Source organism: Bison bison, unplaced genomic scaffold (assembly GCF_000754665.1).
Source record: "Bison bison bison isolate TAMUID 2011002044 unplaced genomic scaffold, Bison_UMD1.0 scf7180017864471, whole genome shotgun sequence".
In the NCBI taxonomy this organism is placed as follows: Eukaryota; Metazoa; Chordata; class Mammalia; order Artiodactyla; family Bovidae; genus Bison; species Bison bison.
In genome coordinates this window covers 7,290,668-7,312,805 of record NW_011495032.1, presented here as the reverse complement: position 1 = coordinate 7,312,805, position 22,138 = coordinate 7,290,668, and the positions used below count along the sequence as shown (strand labels likewise).

Here is a 22,138-nt window from a genome sequence, read left to right as displayed (position 1 = left end):
TCACCACGCCCCTGCCTTACCTTCCTTGGGAAAGGATTCTGCTGAAAGTTTTTAGGGAGTCTGAGGTTTTTAAGGCATGAGCCACACATCTCCTTGTTCAGTTCAGTTCAGTCGCTCAGTTGTGTCCGACTCTTTATGACCCCATGAATCACAACAAGCCAGGCCTCCCTGTCCATCACCAACTCCTGGAGTTCACTTGTGCTGCTGCTGCTAAGTCGCTTCAGTTGTGTCCAACTCTATGCGACCCCAGAGACAGCAGCCCACCAGGCTCCCCCGTCACTGGGATTCTTGAGGCAAGAACACTGGAGTGGGTTGCCATTTCCTTCTCCAATGCATGAAAGTGAAAAATGAAAGTGAAGTTGCTCAGTTGTGTCCAACTCCTAGTGACCCCGTGGACTGCAGCTTACCAGGCTCCTCCATCCATGGGATTTGCCAGGCAAGAGTACTGGAGTGGGTTGCCATTGCCTTCTCCGGAGTTCACTTGTAGGGCCCCACAATAAACCTTTTTGTTACAGAGCCCAAGCTCATTCTGCTCACCACCTGACAGGCCAGTAAATCGGAAGATAAGTTGTTGTAACAAGGAATAATGACTTTAACCGGGAAGCTAGCAGACTGAGAAGATGGCAGACTTGAGCATCTCGAAAACCATCTTCCCTCCTTCCAAATTAGGGCTCCTTTTATATACAAGATGGGAGGGGGAGGAGCCCACTGTGGTGCTGATCAGTGGCTGAGCAGGACAGCTGACAGTTGGCTCACTGAGGGTCCCTTGCTTGGGGGAGGGGCCTACTATGGCGCCTGCCAGTGGCTGAGCAGGGCAGCTACAGCTCATGCCTGCCTTGCTGCCGTTTCATCCTGAGAAGAAAGGTGCAACTCCTGACCGATGCCGGGTCTGAAGAAGTACCAGGTTGCTCTAGCAACGTCATCCTCTGGTACTTGGTGGAGCTAGGTGTGAAGACCTTGACCTTGGTGGTCAAGCAGAGGTGGTTGACATGACTATTACTGGGATCACTGACTGAGGTGGCGGGTGCCATGGGCTCAGCCTGCCACTGGCTTCACTGGTCAGCTCTTGACCGATGAGGTGGCCAGAAGCCGGTGTTCCCAGAGTGAGGCTCCTGCCTGCCTGCTTGGTGGCAGACACAGGCTGGTCTGGTGGGCTGGGCACAGAAGGTGTGGCGATGGAGTGGTCCCTGCACCAGGGACGGAGGAGGGAAGGGCCCACCATGCCTCGGGTTTGGTCTGGGGAGGCCACTGTTAACGCTTCTGCACTCCACACTCCAGCGTTTTGGTATGTGGCCTCACTGTGTGTGACACACAGACACTTGAATTTGGTGACAAGTATCATCCTACAGGTCTCTGAGACTACTCCTCTTAGTTCTCCACCCTCCCTTTTGATATCTATGTTTAATTTTGATTAATTTTTTATTGCCATGTGTGTGTAAATTCTCTCATTTTCCCCCTTCTTTTGCAGTGCCTAACCTGCTTTGAATCCCATTTCAATGATATTTTCATTTCAGCTACTGTATATTCTTAATTTCTAGAAGTTCCATTTGGTTCTTTGAACTAGCTTCCTTTTCTTTCATTACACCTGTGAGTTCCTTTAATTCTTGAACATGGATATAGCAGGTTTCATGTTCGTATCTGAGAGTTCCATTGTCTCTGTCATTTCTTAGTGGGTCACTATTTTCTGATGGTTTTCCCTCCTGATTATGGGCCACATTGCTCTGCTTCTCAACTGTTCAGGAAATTTTGATTAGTATGTTATGTATCGTGACTGCTACATTATTGAGGATCCATGGTTGGTTGTGTTTATTTAAAGAATGTTTGGCAAGGCAGTTAAGTCACTTGCAAATCTAATATCCTTAAGCCCTGTTTTTAAGCTCTGAGAGGACAATTTGGTGTATTAGTTCAGCCCCCCTACTAAGGCCTGCTGTCTCTGGGGTCTCTACTGAATGCATTTGGTGAGTCGCTGAAAACACCCCAACTCTGGTGCTCGAAAATCTTCCCCTTTGTGTAAACTTTGCAAGTTGTTCAAATTACAGTTTCCTGATCATTTTGTACCCTCCCTTAGGGAATTTCATTCACATATATGTGGCCCAGAACTTAGGACATTTCTAGAGCTCTCTTTCTATGGGGCTTCCTCTTTTTCAGCACTCCACCCTGTAACTTCCAGCCACCTCAGCCTCCCTGAAGTCTGATCCTCATTATCTCCGCTTTGCAAGACTGCCAGGTTCATTTTGGGTTCCTCTTCCCCATAAGGGGTGGCCTGGAAATGTTCACCAGGCAGGAAGTTGGAGTGATTAAAGAGCTCACCTTGTTTGTTTCCCTTCTCTGAGATGTCACAGTTCTATACTGCCTGTTGTCTTCTGAAAATAGTTGTTTTATATATTCTGTGTGGCTTCTAGGAAGAGGTTAGGTCTTTGCTAACCCATCATTGTTGCAGGTGGAAGCCCCTGGGATTCAGTGAAATTGACCCATGAAAATAATTCTCAGTAACTGCACGCAGTTCCATACAGCATGCCTACCTGTGTTAGAGAACTAAAGGCAAATTATATGTGTTTCTGGGTGAAGCGTAGCTGTGGTCGCATCCCTCATTATGTACCTTCCCCACCGTCTGGAGCTGTCACTGATCTCCGAGGAGTGATGACCACAGTTCCACAGCCTCTGTGCTCTTGGGCTCCCTGAGGACAGACAGGCTGCTTCTGCTGTCAGTGCTCAGTGGGTGACCTCCTTCTGTATTTTAAGACCAGGTTTTACTCTTGCGTCCAGGCTTCCCTGGTGGCTCAGATGGTAAAGCATCTGTCTGCAGTGTGGGAGACCCAGTTTCGATCCCTGGGTTGGGAAGATCCCCTGGAGAAGGAAGTGGCAACACACTCCAGTCCTCTTGCCTGGAAAATCCCATGGATGGAGGAGCCTAGTAGGCTATAGCCCGTGGGGTCGCAAAGAGTCAGACAGGACTGAGTGACTTCACTTTTTTTTTTTTTCTCATTTTTTACTCTTGGAGGGGCCTTACTAGTGTGCTCTGCAATTTAATAATCACTTTTGAGTCTGTATGGGAAGTCTGTGCTAAAAGACCACTGAACATCTGAATCAGTAAGACACTGATGCATGGATTGAAGAAGCCATCTGTGAAACAGCACAGCTTGCCAGGTGGTCAGAAGTGTAAAGGCATGTGGAGGGAAGCTAATCTGCATAGGATTCTGCATTTGTGAGGATGTGATTCCTCCTTTGTTGTTGTTTTGTTGACTAGTCGCTCAGTTGAGTCCAACTCATTTAGACCCCAGGGACTGTAGCCCACCAGGCTCCTCTGTCCATGGGATTTCCCAAGCAAGAATATTGGAGTAGGTTGCCATTTCCTTCTCTAGGGTATCTTCTCAATCCAGGGATTGAACTCAAATCTCCTGCTTGGCAGGTGGATTCTTTACCACTGAGCCACCTTAGAAGCCCAGTTTCTCCCTTACTGTTGAATAAAAGGACCCCTATGATTTGAAGTAGATTGTTGGTGAGCTGTAAGGAACATTCACTTTCACTTTCACTTAACACTAGAGTCTTAGGTAGACACAAAACTTGGCTGTGGATAGTTCAGCTGAGAAGCAACTAGATCAAGAAAAACAGATTATTTCTATCTGTTTTTGGTCAACAGTTACTTACTTTAGACTTACTGGTAAAGAACTAAGCCCTTTTTCAGAAATCATGAATATCGCCAGCTATGGATGTTAATTTTCTTTGTTTGTTTGTTTTTAGTAACTCCTAAGTTCTTTATATATCCTCCTGACTGACCCACACATGCTACATAAGCCCCTAGTGCTCTGTATAGTGCACTGTGATAGCTTTAACTTTTTTGTCATCAAAATGCTGTTCATCAGTATGCTCAAAGATGATTTCTTTATATATATATATATATATTTTTTTTTTTTTTCAACTTGAGGAATATTGATGGGATCTACTGCTGTCTAAGGAATTCCCTTATAGCTCAATCAGTAAAGAATCTGCCTGCAATGCAGGAGACCCAGGTTTGATTCCTGGGTTGGGAAGATCCCCTGGAGAAGGAAATGGCAACCCAGTCCAGTATTCTTGCCTGGAGAATCCCATGGACAGAGGAGCCTGGTGGGCTATAGTCCATGGGGTTGCAGGAGTCAGACATGACTTAGAGACTAAACCACCACTACTGCTATCTAGAAAATTTAGAAGTTAATGAATTTATTGAAGAAAAAAAAAAAGCTTAATTTCGCTAAAGTGCAACACTGAAGAAGAGGTTGTTTTGGGGGGAGAAGCCTATCAAATTTTGCTTGAAATTTTAAAATGGTAGTATTTTCAGTGTTGGCAAGAATGTGGCAAGAAACTCTGAATTTTCAGGAAAAGTATGTATTTATATGAACTTTCGCTTTTGTATTCTGACTCAGTAATATTGCTTCTAGAAATTATTTTTCTTAAAGTTATTAAATATTCAAACAAAAACGCATGTAGAAAGGTGTCTGTTGCAGTATTATTTCTAAGCATAAGATATTAGAATATCCCTGTCTTAGCAATGAAAATGTTTTTTATTTGTAGCATTTTCCAATTGCAAAGTACTATGGAACCATTAAAATGGCATTTATGAAGAATATTTCATCATGTGGTAAAATGTACATTTGAAATAAGCAATTTTCTAAAATGGAATATAGTCGTACATTAACTATTAAAAAGTACATGAAAGAATGGCCAGAAATATACCAGATTGTTAAAGTAACTGTTCCTACATGATAGTTTCATGAGAGGTTGCTTTCTTCTTTATGATTTTTCTGTTTTCTGAAATTGGAGTGGAAAGCATTCCTGATATGTGAAAGTTAACAGGGTGTTCGTAGCTGCATTCTTGACTTACCTAAGGCTTTTCTAGACCCTGGATGGACATCTCAGATTCCAGAAGAGAAGGCAAACCATTAATCTCTAAATAAAACTAGTTGCTGTTTTCACTTGAGATGAAAAAGTACTTAAAAATTAAAAAAAAAGAAAAAATTTCTTTGCTTACTCTTTAGATAAAAACTTTGATGATGAAGATTCTGTGGATGGTAATAGACCTTCTTCCGCCAGCTCTACGTCATCCAAAGCTCCAGCAAGCTCACGGAGAAACGTTGGAATGGGGACCACCCGTAGACTCGGCTCCTCCTCTCTTGGATCTAAGTCTTCAGGTAAGACCAAGCCCAAGCACAGTGCTGCGTGGTCCGCTGTGTAGGAGCTTAAAGCAGATGCGCATGCTGCTCACCTTCTGTGTCCTTTAGAGGTGCAGTAATTCTGTGGGCAGTATGAGTCCACTTTCTCTTCCTTAAGTAAATTGGTTCTCATCTATGGATGCTGATAAGCTGGTAGAATGTACGTCTGAGCTGCTGTGTTGCATGTTTGCTGGGGCAGAATCTTTGGGTATGTGAATCCACCACGGAGCAGAGCTCATGGTATCCTAATGGCCTTGGGCTCCTGCCATGCCTGATGATACTTGCATGGTATCAGCCAATTTCTGTGTCTCAGGACTGAGATTGTCTAGAAGTTAAATTGTCTTTAAAATGTATTTTGTTCCTGCAAGTAAGATTGTTCCTTGTGAAACCTTGTAAGATACCAAATTAGTGAATGGTCAAGATTAGCTAGCTCCCTGAGGCTTTGAAAATAAATTTATAAGGATAAATTTCTTTATCCTTCTCTTCCATCCCCTAATTTAGACTGTTTTGGGTCCTTGTTATATATAGCTTTCATTTTGCTGTCACATTTAAGTTTATACACAAATTACCTACTTAAAAAATTTTTTTCATTGAAGTATAGTTGATTAACAGTATAGTGAAAATTACTTACTTTTTACTTTCGAACCATGCTTACTGTTAGCATTGGGCTTTTGAGCTTGGCTGGATGAACTAATCAGTTAAAGCTAGAGTGAGGACCAGCATCAGAATGCTGCCTCCTTGGGCTGGTCTTTCTTGCTGTCTGAACAGGCCTTGGATGTTGGTGTCCCAGCTTGTCAGCTTGGTGCCCCCACAACCTCTGCCCTACCGTCTCTGTGTTGAGGGAGCTGCTATTCTTAGTTCTTCCTAATCTTTTATGTTTTTTTCGAAATGTATTTTTTTTTTCAAATTTATTTTAACTGGTGGATAATTTATAATTATTTTAACTGGAGGATAATAATTTATTATTAACTGGATGATAATTACTTTATAATGTTGTGTTGACTTCTGCCATACAAAAATGTGAATCAGTCATAGTTATAACTATATCCCTTTCCTCTTGAGCACCCCCCACGCCACCCCTTGCCATCCCACGCCTCTTGGTCATCTTTTATTTTTTGGTTCATTTAAAATATATACATTTTTTTGTTGTTGTTGTTAAAGAGCTTAAATTCATACAACATAAAATCAACCATTTTAAAGGTAACAATTCATTACCATTTATTATATTCATAGTGTTGGGCAACCACCACCTCTATCTAGTTTCCACACAGTTTTGAAACTAGACCCCATTAAAGGTCTTTCAAAAAAAGACCCTATTAAAATTCTCCCCATTCCTTCCTTCCCCAGCTCTGGCGATCCCTCCAGTCTATGTTATTGCTCTATGCTTTCAGCTATTCTAGGAATTTCAGAGAAACGGAGCCATCCAATATGTTGTCTCTTGTGTCTGGCTCCTTTCACTTGGCATAATGTTTTTGGAGTTCATCTCTGCTGGAACGTGTATCAGTACTTTTTTTTTTAATGGCTGAACAGTCTTTCTAATCCGTTTTCTTGATCTGTCTTTGAGTAGCATCTATTCTACAAACTAAGCTTAGAAAATTTCTGTGTGATCAGACCATGTCTTTTTGTTCCCATTCCTTACCTGTTCCCCTTCCAACGATCCCACCTGTGTAGATTGTACAGAGATACCAACCCTGTCTTTCCCTCAGGCCTGATCTTATCTTTTTCCATTTTGTTTAGCATCGTAGTTGTGATTTCCCTGTTGACTTCTCATCAGACTCCATGGGCCCAGGCCTGTGTATGGCCCCAAGCCCTCTTTGACATGCAGCTCTCCGCTTCACACAGAAAGGCGCTCAGTGTTTGTCGGCTTGGTGGGATCCAGGCCTAACCTAAAGCACACAGAGCACCACTCACAGTGTGTTACTGTTTTCTGTCTGTAATTGACTTGTGAATGCAGAGAAATACTCATCAAGCGTGATGACAAGTATTTACCACAAGCATCAGTTGTCTTTAAAGCCTTTTCTGTCTAGGTGGTCCATCAGGACCCCAGATGCCAACTAAGTTGTCAGGTAGGAAGCTCTGGAAAAGCACTCAGACTAACCAGTATAAATCATTAATGATGGTTACAGGGATGACTGTAGATGGCCATTCAGAAACCTTTAATATGAAGAAAAAACATCTGGTAAAATATCACTTGACTTTCATGTGTGAAGTGACATATTAACAGAAAGAAAAAGCTTTCTCCTGAATGATAGCAATTGTCGGGTCAATTTGCAACTGGCATATAAATGAAAAATTGACACATTATTGTGATTTTAAAAGGAAATGAAAATTTTTTTCCTTGAAAATATTTTGAGACTAATATGAAGTTGAGGTGAAACCATTAAATTCTTTAGAACTTATTTGAATGTTTCACAAATTTTGTTATGTTGGATTCCTAACAATGATATGATTTCATTTATTCCCTGAAGAATTGGAATTTCTATTATATGTTCATTAGGAATCTTTGAAAAGACTTATATATTAATACGGGGCTTCCCAGGTGGTGCTAGTGGTAAAGAACCTGCCTGCCATTGCAGGAGACGTGGATTTGATCCCTGGAGGAGGGCATGGCAACCCACTCCAGTATGCAGGCCTGGAGAATCTCACAGACAGAGGAGTCTGGTGGGCTATGGTCTGTAGGGTCACAAAGGGATGGACATGGCTGAAGCAACTTGGACGCACACACATAGTTTAATACAATATAAATCACCTAAATCCTTTAAAGTCTATACAACTGATCCTCCTTAAGCAAGTACTATCTTTAGATGACTTTAAGCTAATATATGTTATACTGTAAAACTGTTATACTTTATCTTAATATTGAAAGTCAGTAATACTTGTCTGTGCCACAAAACTCTAAACTTTTATTGACTTAAAAAAGTTACAAATCTTCCAAAATATAATTTTGATTTTGTGTATGAGTCCTCCAGTGCACACTGTTTACATTTTAAAAATTGATGTTTTTTTATAGCTGCAAAAGAAGGAGCTGGTGCTGTTGATGAAGAGGATTTTATTAAAGCATTTGACGATGTGCCTGTAGTCCAGGTGAGTGAAGATGTTTGGTTTGATTAAAAAGGATGGGCTTATTCTTCAGATTTCATTTTTCAAGCATGTGACACACACAGTTTCTTAGTAGGTAGGGTAATTCTGACTATCAAGACCACAGGAGGTCTAGGGTTTGCAGGCTAGGAAATGTTAGGGCCTCTCAGAACTGAAATGGATGACCTTCCAGTTAGAACTGGTGAGAAGTGGCTTGCTCCACTAGTGAGTTCGTGAGTCAGGTCACACAGAAGAGGGGGAAATAAGTGACTCCATTCCAAGAGAGAACAAAGAAGCATGCTTCTGTCGGTATTTTCCTTAGAGAAGTCTGTAAATTTGAAGAATGTAGGTTTCTGAAAGGTATAAAAAATGTTTTCATAAAACCTTAGTTTATACCATCGTGATACTTCCCTTAAGTACCTGACATGTGAAGCAGAGATGACTTACAGAACTCACTGTAAACTGCTTTGTGCCCCAGCATTGTCTCTGGTTGATGGGGGCTTGTGGTCCATTGGATGTCGGTGCTCAGGATCCCTCCAGCACTTGGTATCTGTGTGTGTCCCTTGTCACCCACTGCTTAGTTGCCATGTGTATACAAAGCAGATAGCAGGTGTTGTAGGTTCAGGTTCATCCTTATGTCCTTGACCTTCCTATCATGCCTTACTCTTGGTGGATTTTTTTCTCCCCCTTGCTGTCTTTGGAGTAAGATACCAGGATAAATGAGAAAATAGGTTTGAAAGTGTTTAAGGTTACAAGCATAGACATACCTTGCTGTATTGCCCTTCACGGTGTTGTGCTTGTAAATGCTGCAGTTTCACATCTATGGGCACCTTGCCTCAAGCATGTGTACGGTGCCCCTTCCCCATCAGCATTTGCTCACCTTGTGTGTCTGTCATGTTTTGGTAATTCTCACAACAGTTCAACTCTCCATCAGCAAAAAGATTACAGTTCTCTGAAGACTCAGATGATGGTTAGCATTTGTTTTTTTTTTTTTTGGCAATAAAGGATTTTTAAAGTATGCACACGGCCTTTTTAGACAGTGGGCATACTTTAATTGGGCAGTTAATAGATTGCAGTCTAGGAAAATCTTTGTGACTCACTTCATTGTGATTTTCACTTTATTGCACCTGCAGTGCACTGAAGACACTAGAACTGACCTGGCAGTGTCTCTGAGGTCTGCCAGTATAGTGTGGTGTTACAAAAAAAACAAATCAGTGACTTGTGCATCTCCGCCCACTCCCCAGTGGGCTTCTTTCTCGGTTGTGCATGATATCATCTGTTATGGTAAAGCTGCATTTGAGGTGAGGTTATCCATATACGGGCATCAGAGCTGGTGAGTTTACATTCACGGTGGAAACTCATTCTGTGGCAAGCCTGTCTAGATGTTATCTCCGAGGTCCTTTTCTGAAAAATGAAATGATTTCTTTTACTATACTTAACAGATGCTCTTGACTTCAGTTAATTAAGAAATAATCTTTGTTTATTCAGTAAATTTTCTCATATTAATTGTAAATTAATTTTGCTTACAGATTTATTCCAGCCGAGACCTTGAGGAGTCCATAAACAAAATTAGGGAAATATTATCTGATGACAAGCATGATTGGGAGCAAAGAGTAAATGCTGTAAGCTGCCAACTTTGTGATTACATTTGCATTAGATATTTAAATATTATAAATATTATGAAATTGGGGTTCAACTGTAATGAATTTTAAGTAGTCAGTATTTTAAATATAAGGTACCATATTCACAGTTTGCCTTTTTAATAGATTACCTCACTTCTGTTTTTAAAACATGCCTACTTCTATCTTTTTGTGCATCTTGTACTTTTAACAAAGTCCTGCCTGTGGCATGGCCACTACTCTCGCCTTAGTAAAGGTTTAATTTTGCGATCCTTGGCCAGGGAAGCAGCTTCTTAGTGACTTACAGTGAGTGTCCCTGTTGCCCTTTCTTTCTTCATAGCACTTCTGCCCCTTCTGTTTTTAAAAGTACATTAACGACAAGTTGTCCGAACATTAAAGTGAACAGCATTTGGTGAAGGTATGTCTTTTCTGAGGAAGGTGATTGTGCACTGGTTGTCCAGCAGGAAGCAGGTTAGGAACACGGCTGCTGTGTCTGTTTCAGATGCCCTCCAGCCCCTTCAGTAACAGATACAGTGTGGGTACTTTGACCAACAGTGGGGGCGCTTCTTCCTGTGAAAGTGAAAGTTGCTCAGTCTTGTCTGACTGTTTGCAACCCCATGGACTATACAGTCCATGGAATTCTCCAGGCCAGAATACTGGAGTGGGTGGCTGTTCCCTTCTCCAAGGCACCCCTGTTCCCTGTTCCCAGCCCAGGGATCAAACCCAGGTCTCCTGCGTTGTAGGTGGATTCTTTACCAGCTGAGCTACTTTCCTGTCATTCATGCAGTAAATGGTGGTTGGATGGGGTGTTGGGAAAGGGGAACTTAGGGAAGGAGCTTTTTTACAGGCTACAATGAGATTTCAGTTATTTTTATCCTTAGTATCAGAGCATCTGTAAATACTCTAAAACGTTCCAATTAAAAAATACATTTTGTAGAATTATAATGCATTTATCACAGATACTAATTTTTAAAAATTACTTTTTCTTATTTATGATACCTAGATTTCTTCAGTATGTTAGCTACTATTTAGTTGGTCTAATTCTTCTTGGAAAACTGTATCATTTAACTTTATTGTTGATCCTTGAATATTTGTTGGCTTCAATTATTTTGTATTTCTGTTCTAAGGATTGTTTTGTCTGTCTCTTAATTTTTCTACCCCATTAGCTAAAAAAGATTAGATCTTTACTCTTGGCTGGTGCTGCCGAGTATGATAACTTCTTCCAGCACTTACGGCTTTTGGACGGAGCCTTTAAACTGTCCGCTAAGGATCTACGGTCTCAGGTAGTGCGGGAGGCTTGTATCACGCTGGGGTAAGGACTACGACGCTCCCGGTTCTCACATAATAAAGTAGCTGTGTCACAGAGCTTCAGAGATGGGTCACAGAATAATACATCCACTGGGATGTATATAATATAATACATATTATATAATATGTGTTGTTATATATATGATAAATATTATATAATAAATAATACACATGCCTGTCGCCTGGTCTCCAAGACTGATTCCATTTACACTCTGTTAGTACTTTTACAGTGTTTCCTGACCAGTTATGTTATTGACAGAGGGGATTTTTGCAAAAAATTAACACCTGTGGCATCAGTAGTACATCTCTGGTCGATAATGTGTTGTGTGACAGATTTTAAATTTTACTCAGTGACTTAGCTCTGAAGCCTCTGTTTTAAACTTGAAACAATTATTAATAATATGGAAAAATGAAATCTTACAAACTTCTGTTCTCAGCCTTTTCATTGATTTTGCTGGCAGAATATAGCACAATCAATAGAATTTTTGTTTGGTCCTATTGAATTCAATAGAAGAGTGGCTTTGCAGCTGTTCAAAATTTTGACCTCAGATATTGAAGCCTGAATGTTATATGCTGAAAATAAAAGAGCAAAAGAAAAAAAAGAGGCTGAGGGTGCTTTGTCATATTTATGTTTTATTAGTATTTATTTTTTGCTATTTGAAGAGTAATTAGTGGGAAATGATTTATTTGTTTATTTTTTAAAAAGCAGTTCTTGGTGAGTGGCTATATGTAAAGTCCTCTGCATGTGCTTGGGGAATATTTGTATTTTACTTAGACTTGTTTTTATCCTTAGATGACTTTATACAAAGGCTCTAAAATGTTAAAAGATTTATATATTACACTGTTTCCAAGAACTTTGGTTCAGTCCAGTGTTCATTTCTCATTGCAGGCATCTGTCATCAGTGCTGGGGAATAAGTTTGACCATGGAGCTGAAGCCATTATGCCAACTATCTTTAATTTAATTCCAAATAGTGCCAAAATTATGGCCACCTCTGGTGTTGTAGCTGTTAGGTTAATCATCCGGGTGAGTATGTTTTGGAGCCGTATGTATTGTAGAATAAGCAAGTGGTAAATATTGGTGGTAGATAAGCAGTTATCAGAGACGTTTCCCATTTGAGTGATTATGTATGTGGAATCATACTGTATGTACGGTATTGCCCCACCCTCACCTTCCCTTGCTTAACTGTCACATGTGAGCCTTTTCAGTTCCCTGGAGTGAATTACAGGTGTGGTGTACAGTTACTGACCTGTTGCTCATCCTCTCATCATTGGTTTTAAGCATTTGAGCACTTGTATCTGCTTCTGAGTTCTGTGTGTGTCCAGGTATTACTCCTGTTCTTCCCTCCTTAGTCCCCAACTGTTCATTTTAGGTATTTGTGCTTGTGGCTTTGTATTCATCTAGCATCTTTATTTAAATAATTGTACATAAGCCTAAAAAAGAAAGATTATCTTCAGTTAAGTTTTCAAAGCACTAATTTATTTAATCTGAGTAATTAGCCAAGTAACTTATATGTAGATTTTCAATAAAACCTGACAGCTCACAAAGCGTTAAAGTGAAGTTCTTCATATCACCTTCTCCCCATGTCAAGTCCCTTTTCCCTAGAGGCAGCCCTCAAAACTGGAGCTTGATGATGCTAATTGAAATCTTTCCAGAATATTTGTGATTATTGTGGGTTACTTTCTTTGCATTATTTTAGTTCTTATTGTTTACAGTGCCCATTTCAGATATTAAACCAAAAGCCGTTACTGGACATATCCATTGAAATGGTATTAAAATACATTGGTCTACTGACTGCTTTTTACTCGCTTAGATTTCTACTGCTCAGATAGTTTAGGCTTCATACCACTGATTTGTTTTGATTTTAGACTGACTTAACACATATCGTCATGTTGTCTATTTTGGCTCTGTACTTTTCATGCCCTTTGTAAGTGTCCAGTGAAATTCTTTCTCCTTTTTAAACTCAGTGAAATTCTAATCTTAATGTATTAGGTGCTTTACATAGGTGAGTAAGGAAGTGATTATCTCAGTTTTGTATTTTCAAGTGTTCGCCTCTGTGTTTTGATCTTTTCCACAGCACACACACATCCCTAGGCTAATACCTGTCATAACAAGCAACTGTACCTCCAAGTCTGTTGCAGTTAGAAGGTAAACTTTTAATGAATTTTCTAATTATTTTTGAATTGTTTTAAAACCAAAACGAATTTCAAATTTCCCTCCATCTAAAAAGTTCATATTTGAAATAATTAATATTATTTAATATTGCCATAATAAATGCCCTTGGCTTGAAAGGTCATGATCAAAATTATAATGGAAAGTGAATTTGGACAGCTTAAGTTATTTTTGTATGTGTGTGAGAGCAAGTGTATGTGAGGTATTTGGGAGAGGTGGGATGGGGGCGTGTCCCCACATACACTTTCTTCCTGTGCTGGTCCCTCTGCCTCTGTCATTGGTCTACCCCATCCCCCTGAATGAAGGCAGTAGCTTCCTGCCTGGAAAAGACATTATAAAATGAGTGGTAGTTATTTATGTTAACATAGGTAGGAGGAGGTGTATGTTATCTGCAGCTTCTGATGTGATTCTAGAGATTCTGAGGCCTGACTAGTCACCTGCTGTGCTGCACAGTGAGGGGAGGTAGACCCCGAAGGTCAGCCTGAGCAGCCAGCTGGGCTTTGTCTCAGGTCCACATGAGCTATGTGTGATGTCAGGGCTGTGTGCTTCTGGCTGGGATCTGTGGGGTCTGGACTGGTGACTCCACAGAGTCCTTCAAATCGTGAAACATGTGGACTGTCTTCCCAGGAAAGTGTAAGTACACAGAAGTTTCACGTGAGTTTTCAGACAGTTCATGGGCCGAAGCTTCTTGGTGGACCAGATCAAGGGCATTATGGGGTAAATTAATGGCAGACCTAGGCAGCAGCCTTGTGGCCCCATCCCTGCGTTCTGGGTTTTGATCTAGCCCAACAGGAGGGCCTGTCACTTCATGGCTGCCCCGTTTCTGTCCTTTCCTGGGCTGGCACATTGGACCCCCACAGGATTTCTCCGGTGCAGGGGTCTTTCTGAGCATGAAGCAGCCCCCATCACCATCTTATTAACAGCCACATGCAAGGCAAGAGAAAAGAGAAAGGGAATGAGCTGGCTGTGTAAGTCAGGAAGAAAGACATGTTCTTCCACTGAAAAGGCTTAATTTTTCAAAAGTGTGGCTCAGTGGCATGGCTGAGGAGTGTGGTCAACCATTGACCCACAGTCCAGCCACCCTAGAGGGCAGAGCAGCTCCAGCTCCCCAGAGACGAGTGTGTGGAGCTGGCGAGGTAGAGGCTGTTGGTGGATTTCCCACATACCTGGGGACAGAGTTCTGCGGATTCACAGTAACTTAGGTAGAAGGGGCTTAGTGTTTGGTGGAAGCTTAATGAATGGTAACCATCATGAGAATTTGCTGCTGCTTCTGTTACATTGTCACTGCAGATTTAGGATTCCAGGAGCACTTTGGAAAGTGTTTCCTTTGTGAAAGGCAGTGAGGTGACACAGATCTTTGTGGGGAACGTTATAGGATGTTTAGTGTATTAGTTGACTTAGGCTACATAACAAAAATAGGATACATGGAGTGGGCCTAAACAACAGAAATGTATTTTCTCAGTTCTGGAAGCTGGAATTCTGAGATGCAGGTGCCAACAGGTGGTTTCTAATGGGAGTAGCTTGCAGATGGCTGTTTTCTTGCTGTCTTCATGATGCAGAATGTGTTTGTGTGTGTTTGTGTAAGAGAAAGAGCTCTAGTGTTTCTTCTTGAAAGAAAGAAAGTGAAGTCGCTCAGTCGTTTCCGACTCTTTGCGACCCCATGGGCTGTAGCCTACCAGCCTCCTCCATCCATGGGATTTTCTGGGCAAGAGTACTGGAGTGGGCTGCCATTTCCTTCTCCAGGAGATCTTCCCAACCCAGGGATGGAACCCAGGTCTCCCGCATTGTAGGCAGACGCTTTACCGTCTGAGCCACCAGGGAGGTCAGTGTTTCTTCTTACAGGGGCCCTAATCCTAAGAGCATCACTTTCATGACCCCATGTGAACCTCATGACCACCTGAGGGCCCCATCTCCAAATACCATCATACTGGGGTTTAGGGCATCAATATGAGAGTTCAGGGATGGCACTTTGGTTCCTAACATGTAAAAATTCTAGCCTGTGGTGCTCGATGTGAGTAGCAGCATGCAATCACCATGACAGTAGAAATGCCACCCCCTTCACCAGCTTCTTAGCCATACACTTAGATTGGCATTTTTGTCTGTAGTCAAAGTGAGTCTCATCAGAGCCGTGTGTCTTAATGCTGAAAAAAGAGTACTAGGGACCATGCCCTCAGAAAGGAAAAGAGAGCAAGAAGGCAGTGAAAAGGCAGTGGTTTCTGTCCTGTATTCAGCCAGTACCTAGCTTTGCTTCATAGAATTTGTAAGAAATGAATTGCCTACTCTCCCTCCCTTTAAGAAGTTTATAATTTAGTTGGAGGTGTTAAAAACAATAATGCAAAGCAATGTAAGAGTGAATAACAGCATACATATTTTATGGATTTAGGCATTCAGAGAGCACTGATCAAAACTAGCTGATGGACTTCTTTGGTGGTCCAGTGGTTGGAATCCACCTGCTCCTGCAGGGGAATGGGTTCAGTCCCTGGTCCAGGAAGATTCTACATGCCCTGGGACAACAAAGCCTGTACACCACAAGTACTGAACCCACATGCCGCAATTCCTGAGGCCCTGCATGCTCTGGAGCCCATGCTCTGCAACAGGAGAAGCCACTGCAGTAAGAAACCTGTGTACCACAACTTAAGAGTAGCCCCTGCTCACTGCAACTGGAGAAAGCCCACACCAAGCAGCAAAGATCCAGTGCAGCCAAAAATTATAAAATAAATGAAGCCAGCCTTATTAAAACAAACAAACTAGCTGATACATTTCCAAGGAGCCTCATAGACAAGTTAAAAAAAACAGAGTTGCTTTTTGAATGATGAGTAGTAGTTGGTGAAGAAAAGAGACAAGATCTAACCAGATGTGCTTAAGTAATGCGGTATTTAAATAATGACAGTGTTGATGTACTTCCCTATATGATTTTAGTCTAAAAACTTGAAAACAAAGCCTAATTTACAGGGGATGCATGCATGCTAAGTCGCGTCAGTCGTGTCCAACTCTTTGCAACCCTATGGACCATGGCTTGCCAGTCTTCTCTGTCCATGGGATTTTCCAGGCAAGAATACTAGACTGGGTGGCTCTGTCCTCCTTCAGGGGATCTTCTGACCCAGGGATTGAACCCGCATCTCTTATGCCTCCTGCATTGGCAGGCAGGTTCTTTACCACTAGCACCACCTGGGAAGCCCTTACAGTGGATATTCTTGATTAAATAGATTGTTTTGAAACTCATTGAAGACAAGAATTAGCACTAAAGATGCATGTATCCACTAAGAAATAAGTATTAATAAATATGAGCATATGTACACATACATTAAAGGGAAGAAAAATCTATACCAGGAAATGACATGGGGCAAAGGGCAAAGGTAGTGTGACCATGGCCTGGGTGAGGGTGGGGACAGTGATGCTGAGAAAGGGGTGTGAGCAGAGGTCAGCATCTTCCCTGGAGAAAGTCTATTCACACCCTCCACCCCCACTGTTAGCAGCCCTGGGGCTGAGCTGAGTGACTCCCTAGAGCTCTCCCAGAGCCCTTGTGCTCCAGGCATATAGCAGCTGTTTTTGTCTGTCCTGCTCACTGGATTGTGTCTCAGTTAACATTGTGTGTCCAGCATCTAGCATAGGGTAAGGGTTTATTAAAGATATATAGAGTGAGTAATTGTATGCATTATGAGATTTTTGAATTGGGAAGATCATGGGAAAGAAAGTTTGATCATTAAGAGAAAGATTGCCTTCTGATTGGTTTCCTTGAATGGGTTCCTTAAGTCTAATAATATTTATTCCTACAAAGAATTATTCTGGAATTTAGAAAAAGGAAATGATGAAGACGTAGGCTCTGAAGTGGTGGTATAACCCTAGGGAGATTAGTCCAACATTGTTTTTTTGTGTGTACACTCAGGCCAAGAAAGAGCACAGAAGTGGAAAGGTTTGAAAAGAAAGAATCTTGAGATTGAAGAGAGGAAACTGGCCAAGTAGCTAGAGAAAAACCTGTTTTAAATACTTGGCAGGAAAATTTGGTAAACACTTTGTTTTCCAGGAAATTTTTAACTTTCTTTGTAGAAGGCATTCTATGAAATTAATGCAAAGACTAATTCCCAGATATTGTAATGTATGTTGATCTTTTGTGCCCGTGTAGCTCTATTTGAGGTAGAATAAAAAAGCACACGGCAGTGACACACCTGTTCAGTAGCATTGCTCTGAAGCTCAAGTTTCTGATCTGAAGGGAACTCTTATATCCTGTCCCTGTATCCTTGTGATTATTTTTTTTGACCACCATAGGTGCTTAATTATGTTGATTTGCTTTGGTTTTCAGTCAATTTTGATTCCATTTTTATGTTCCATTTTTTTGAATCATGAAAATTATAAGAAATTTGCTGATTATAAAAAGGAGTCTTGGGTCACTTAAGGAAAAAGCTGTTTTCATAAACAGACAAATGACATATTTTTCTTTTCACAATTTTCAGACGCTGCTTTGAATTTTTAGATCTACTTTTACAAGAATGGCAGACACATTCATTGGAACGGTAAACATCTGATTTGCTGGTTTTCCCTCTGAATTGAATCTTGAGTTTAATGTCTCAGCTAATGATCCAGCCCACTCTCTATAAGAAGTGAAGGAATCAGTGCATTTATTCACATGGTTGCTGGTGGTGTTTCTCCTGATGTGAGGCACATACCACTGGCAGAGGCTATTAGTGAGTTCCTTTGACTGTCATGTTAGCCTGGGCATGTGGACAGGGTGCCCTGGGACATTGCACAGCCAGGACTCACTGTGCTAACTCTGATCATCCTGCCCCCTGACATCCTGTCAGTCCCAACCAGGTAAATGTTTATAGCTGCTCTTAGTAGGTGAAGGGTAACTTGAAAATCCTTACAGGGATTTTACTCATTTGAAAGGTTTTCTTTTTGATCCGTTTGTATCAGAAAGTCAGCAGTTTTCTCTTTATTCAGGCTGGTGTGTGTTAAATTTCACATCCTCATGATAAAATGTAGGATTACCCCAGAATTCATAAAGAAGCTTGTCTCTATTTTGACAAGCCATTTTTAGTTCCTATCAATTTTATGTGCCTGTTATTTTTTCTGAGTTAAGTTTGGAGATGACAGACAATGATACTGTGCCACTCAGTCTTTAATGGTGTGTTGCATAGTCGTGAAGAACTTTACAGCATCTTAGACGTGTTATGAGTAGTGGGCTTAAACATGTAGAGCCCCCCTGGAGTCCAGTTCAGCCCTGCAGGCCTCACTTTGGATCTAGAAGGTAGTCACGCTTTTAAAAAGCATTTTGTTGTTCTTTTATCTCTTGGGTATTATACCCTCTTGATCTGGTGATAGTATTGGGATTTAGAGGGGAAGATGGAATGAGGGATTGAACGTGGGGACAGGTGAGCAAGACAGAAAACGATGATTCACTCAGCTGTGGCTTCCAGTGTTTACTCACTTCATGGCTTAGCTTTGGCACTAGGCAGGTTCTCACCAGGTATTTACTGAAAGCGTGACGGGATGAGGCAGAGAGTCTGATGCTGGTGAAATGGGTACCTACTGTTTGTCCTGTGAGATTATTCAGTTATTGGTCTTTTTCTTCAAACTGTTCAGTATTCAATGAGAGAATTTTAATGCTATCTTCTTAGAGTAGAATCTAACTGAAAAGAACACCTGTATATAAAATGTTTACATCATTTCATAAAATAGTTCATGTCATATAGTGGAAAAACATTCTTTAATTATAGAGACGTGATGCAGAAATCCTTTTCAGTGTTAAGATTATTATTATCTCATTATAATTCCCATAGAAACCTATGGAAAAGTAGAGTTTTTCCCATGGAAAAGTAGAATTTTTTTTGTTTGTTTGTTTGAATTCATAAAAATTGAGCTAAGTAAGTATGGCCTGAAAAATACCAGTCATTACTAAAAGAAAAGAATCCCAGGAGGGTCTGTTCATGGGGAACGGGGTGGGACAGAATCAGAAGTTAATTAGCAAATGTGCTGGTTTTCTAGGCTGCATGTTTGTCAACTCTGTGGGCCAAAGGTTCTACCTTCTTGTTGCCATTTTGAAGTTATTTCTCACACCTGTTTTTATCTGCATAACACTGTATTAATGATGTACTGCTTTCATTTCTAACTATACAGACACATATCAGTATTAGCTGAAACGATAAAGAAGGGAATACATGATGCTGATTCAGAAGCAAGGATAGAAGCCAGAAAGTAAGTGTCTGTTGAACACCACTTTCTTAAGTCATTGCTTTTCTATTTCAGGTTCACTGTCCAGATTGCCTTATAAAAGTTCATTAAGTCACACGAACATGGCTTGTTAATCATGACTTTGTTAATGTGACCCAAAAGACCATTTCACAATACTTCTCTAATTTTTCGTTTCAAAGGTCGAGTGCCCAGGCCTAAGAGCCTGATTGGTACTATTTGAACATAAATGGGACTGACGTAGACAGCAGAAAAAGCTCATTTTTTAATTTATGAAATATTATCACATGAGCCAGAAAAGCACTTGCCTGCGTGTCCCATGTCTTCTCTTACTCACCCAGCTCTGTTAGTCCCCAGTGGCTTGTTGATTTACTGTGAAAACTCCCTATCACGGGGATTCTCAGCCGGGGACTACATCTCTGCCAGGGTCAGGTGGGCGCCTGGAAAGTGGATAAGGGTGGCTCAGGCTGACTGCAGTCCACAGCTCACTGTCCTGCTCATGTTTGGAGTCATCTTACCACTAGGACTGGCTGTGATGCAGCCAGGAGGTGTGGCCCCCACATCCCACGCCTTTCTGGGAGTCATCATGCCATCCTGACTGTAAATAGCAGTTTTAAGTTTGATGCTCAGATGTCTTCTCTCAGACAGCACAAAGATGCATACTTCCTCTATTGCTTTGGGGCTGTTTTTCTCTGTGCTTTTGTGGCTGGCTAGCTCTTCTATTTTTTTTTTTTTTTTTGACTGTGCTGCACGGCTTGGGAGATCTTAGTTCCCCAACAGGGACTGAACATGTGCCCCTCTTGCAGTGGAAGCCCTAGTCCTAACACTGGGCCACCAGGAAAGTCCCTGGCTCTTGTGATAACACACATTCCACCAGTGCTTACCTCTTGGAGCACTATGGATTATTCAGCTGCATATACCTACCTGACCTGGCTCTCAACTGCTCTTTGCTCTCAGTTAAGGTCTGATTCCCTGGTTCTGAGTGTGTGGAGGGCCTCATTCTTCACCCTGAAGCACAACCTCATTTGGGGAAGTTCCTACCTGAATAAGTGACTTAATTAGGAATGGATTTGTTAATGATCTACTTATGCTCTTTTTGTCCTTATTTTATATTTCATGCCCCCCCCCCCCATTTTTTTCTAGTTTTTTAATCATAACACAGTATACCTTTCAGATGGTTGTGAGCATCATCCTGTTTTTCTTTTTTATATGTTAACCTAAAGCCGTTTTAAATACTTTGAGCCAGGGAGTGCCACATGCATTTTGCTTCCATGAACCAGTCCCCTCACATTCTAGGTGTAATTCTAGATGTTTTAGCTCTGTCTTTCCTAGTCTTCCCAGTCTTGCAGGTTAGACTCTTTGATTTCCATGTTCTTAATGAGACTGAGAGTCAGACAGATGGAAGAACTTGCCTAGAGTCACAGAGCCAGTAGGTCGCGGGTGAGGAGTCAGAGCAGTGCTCCTCGCTTCACTCGCTCCCTTACGCCGCTGCGGCTGCTGCTCACCGGAGCTGAGGTCAGTCCCTGATGGTGTCCTGTGTGACCTGCTGCCCGTGACAGGAAGCCTGTGTTTTCCAGGTGTTACTGGGGTTTCCACAGTCACTTCAGCAGGGAAGCAGAGCACCTGTACCACACGCTGGAGTCCTCCTACCAGAAGGCCCTGCAGACCCACCTAAAGAGCTCGGACAGCGTGGTGTCACTGCCACAGTCGGACCGCTCATCCTCCAGCTCCCAGGAGAGTCTCAAGTAAGTGCTCCTGCTATGCTCTTCATCTGTGTGGGGTTTACAATGAAAATTTTGCTGCCTGAGCACATGGACGAGCACCTCATCCTCTTGAATGTGTATGTGCCTGTTATCATTTCCCCCTTAATTCAGATGGAGCCTAGTACTGGGGAAGATGCTGTGGGGCATCGTAAGAAACAGGTGGCCTGGTCCGTGGTCCTTGGTCCCTGATCCCTGCCACAGGTGGTTTGTAGTGAAATATGCATGTCAGTCCTGGCACAGTTTTGGAGCAATACAAGCACAAGCAAATCGGGCCAAGTACCTTCTAGGAGAGTATAAGCATTAACTTGGAGACAGCTTTGGAAGGGAGGGCATTCAGACTCTGGGGCTGAATATACTACTATCTTCATTCTTTATTTCTATTTTCTAAGACTTCTTGCCATGTGTTTGAAAGGTAGTCCGAAGTACAGTACTGAAGCTTTTCTGAAATTGAGATTTTTTAAGATTGTGGTCCAGATGACCCGTAGAATTCTGAGAAGTCTGAAATAATTCTTTGTGATCGTAATTTCCTGTTGTATATTTTACCTGTATTAATGCAGATACAGTGCACTTTTGATAATAGATGTGTTCCTTTATTTTCAGTCGGCCGCTCTCTGCCAAAAGAAGTCCTACTGGCAGTACCACCTCCAGAGGTAAGGTGGGCACCACGGGGAAGGCTTCGGTGTCTGGGCCTGGGGTGGGCTGTGCAGTGGCTGGAAGCCAGCTACTGCTCCCAGGTCTGCAGAGGGTCTGCCCTGTTTTGTGCTCCCACGTTCCCAGCAGAGCAAGGATGGCTTGTCAGAGTGACTCAGGCAGGCAGACCTCTCCTT

General features: G+C 41.8%; 1 protein-coding gene across 8 annotated transcripts in view; it reads left to right on the top strand.

Annotated features, from left to right (window-relative positions):
• CLASP1 (cytoplasmic linker associated protein 1) overlaps positions 1-22,138 on the top strand; it is a 275,326-nt gene that overhangs the window by 154,833 nt on the left and 98,355 nt on the right. For all 8 annotated transcript variants that reach the window (XM_010860818.1, XM_010860819.1, XM_010860823.1 and 5 more), the window contains exons 9-18: positions 5,013-5,165; positions 8,197-8,270; positions 9,794-9,886; positions 11,050-11,195; positions 12,081-12,216; positions 13,268-13,338; positions 17,814-17,873; positions 19,477-19,554; positions 21,126-21,293; positions 21,912-21,961. In XM_010860818.1, coding sequence (XP_010859120.1) covers positions 5,013-5,165; positions 8,197-8,270; positions 9,794-9,886; positions 11,050-11,195; positions 12,081-12,216; positions 13,268-13,338; positions 17,814-17,873; positions 19,477-19,554; positions 21,126-21,293; positions 21,912-21,961 — 1,029 coding nt within the window. The remainder of the gene's footprint in view (positions 1-5,012; positions 5,166-8,196; positions 8,271-9,793; positions 9,887-11,049; positions 11,196-12,080; positions 12,217-13,267; positions 13,339-17,813; positions 17,874-19,476; positions 19,555-21,125; positions 21,294-21,911; positions 21,962-22,138) is intronic.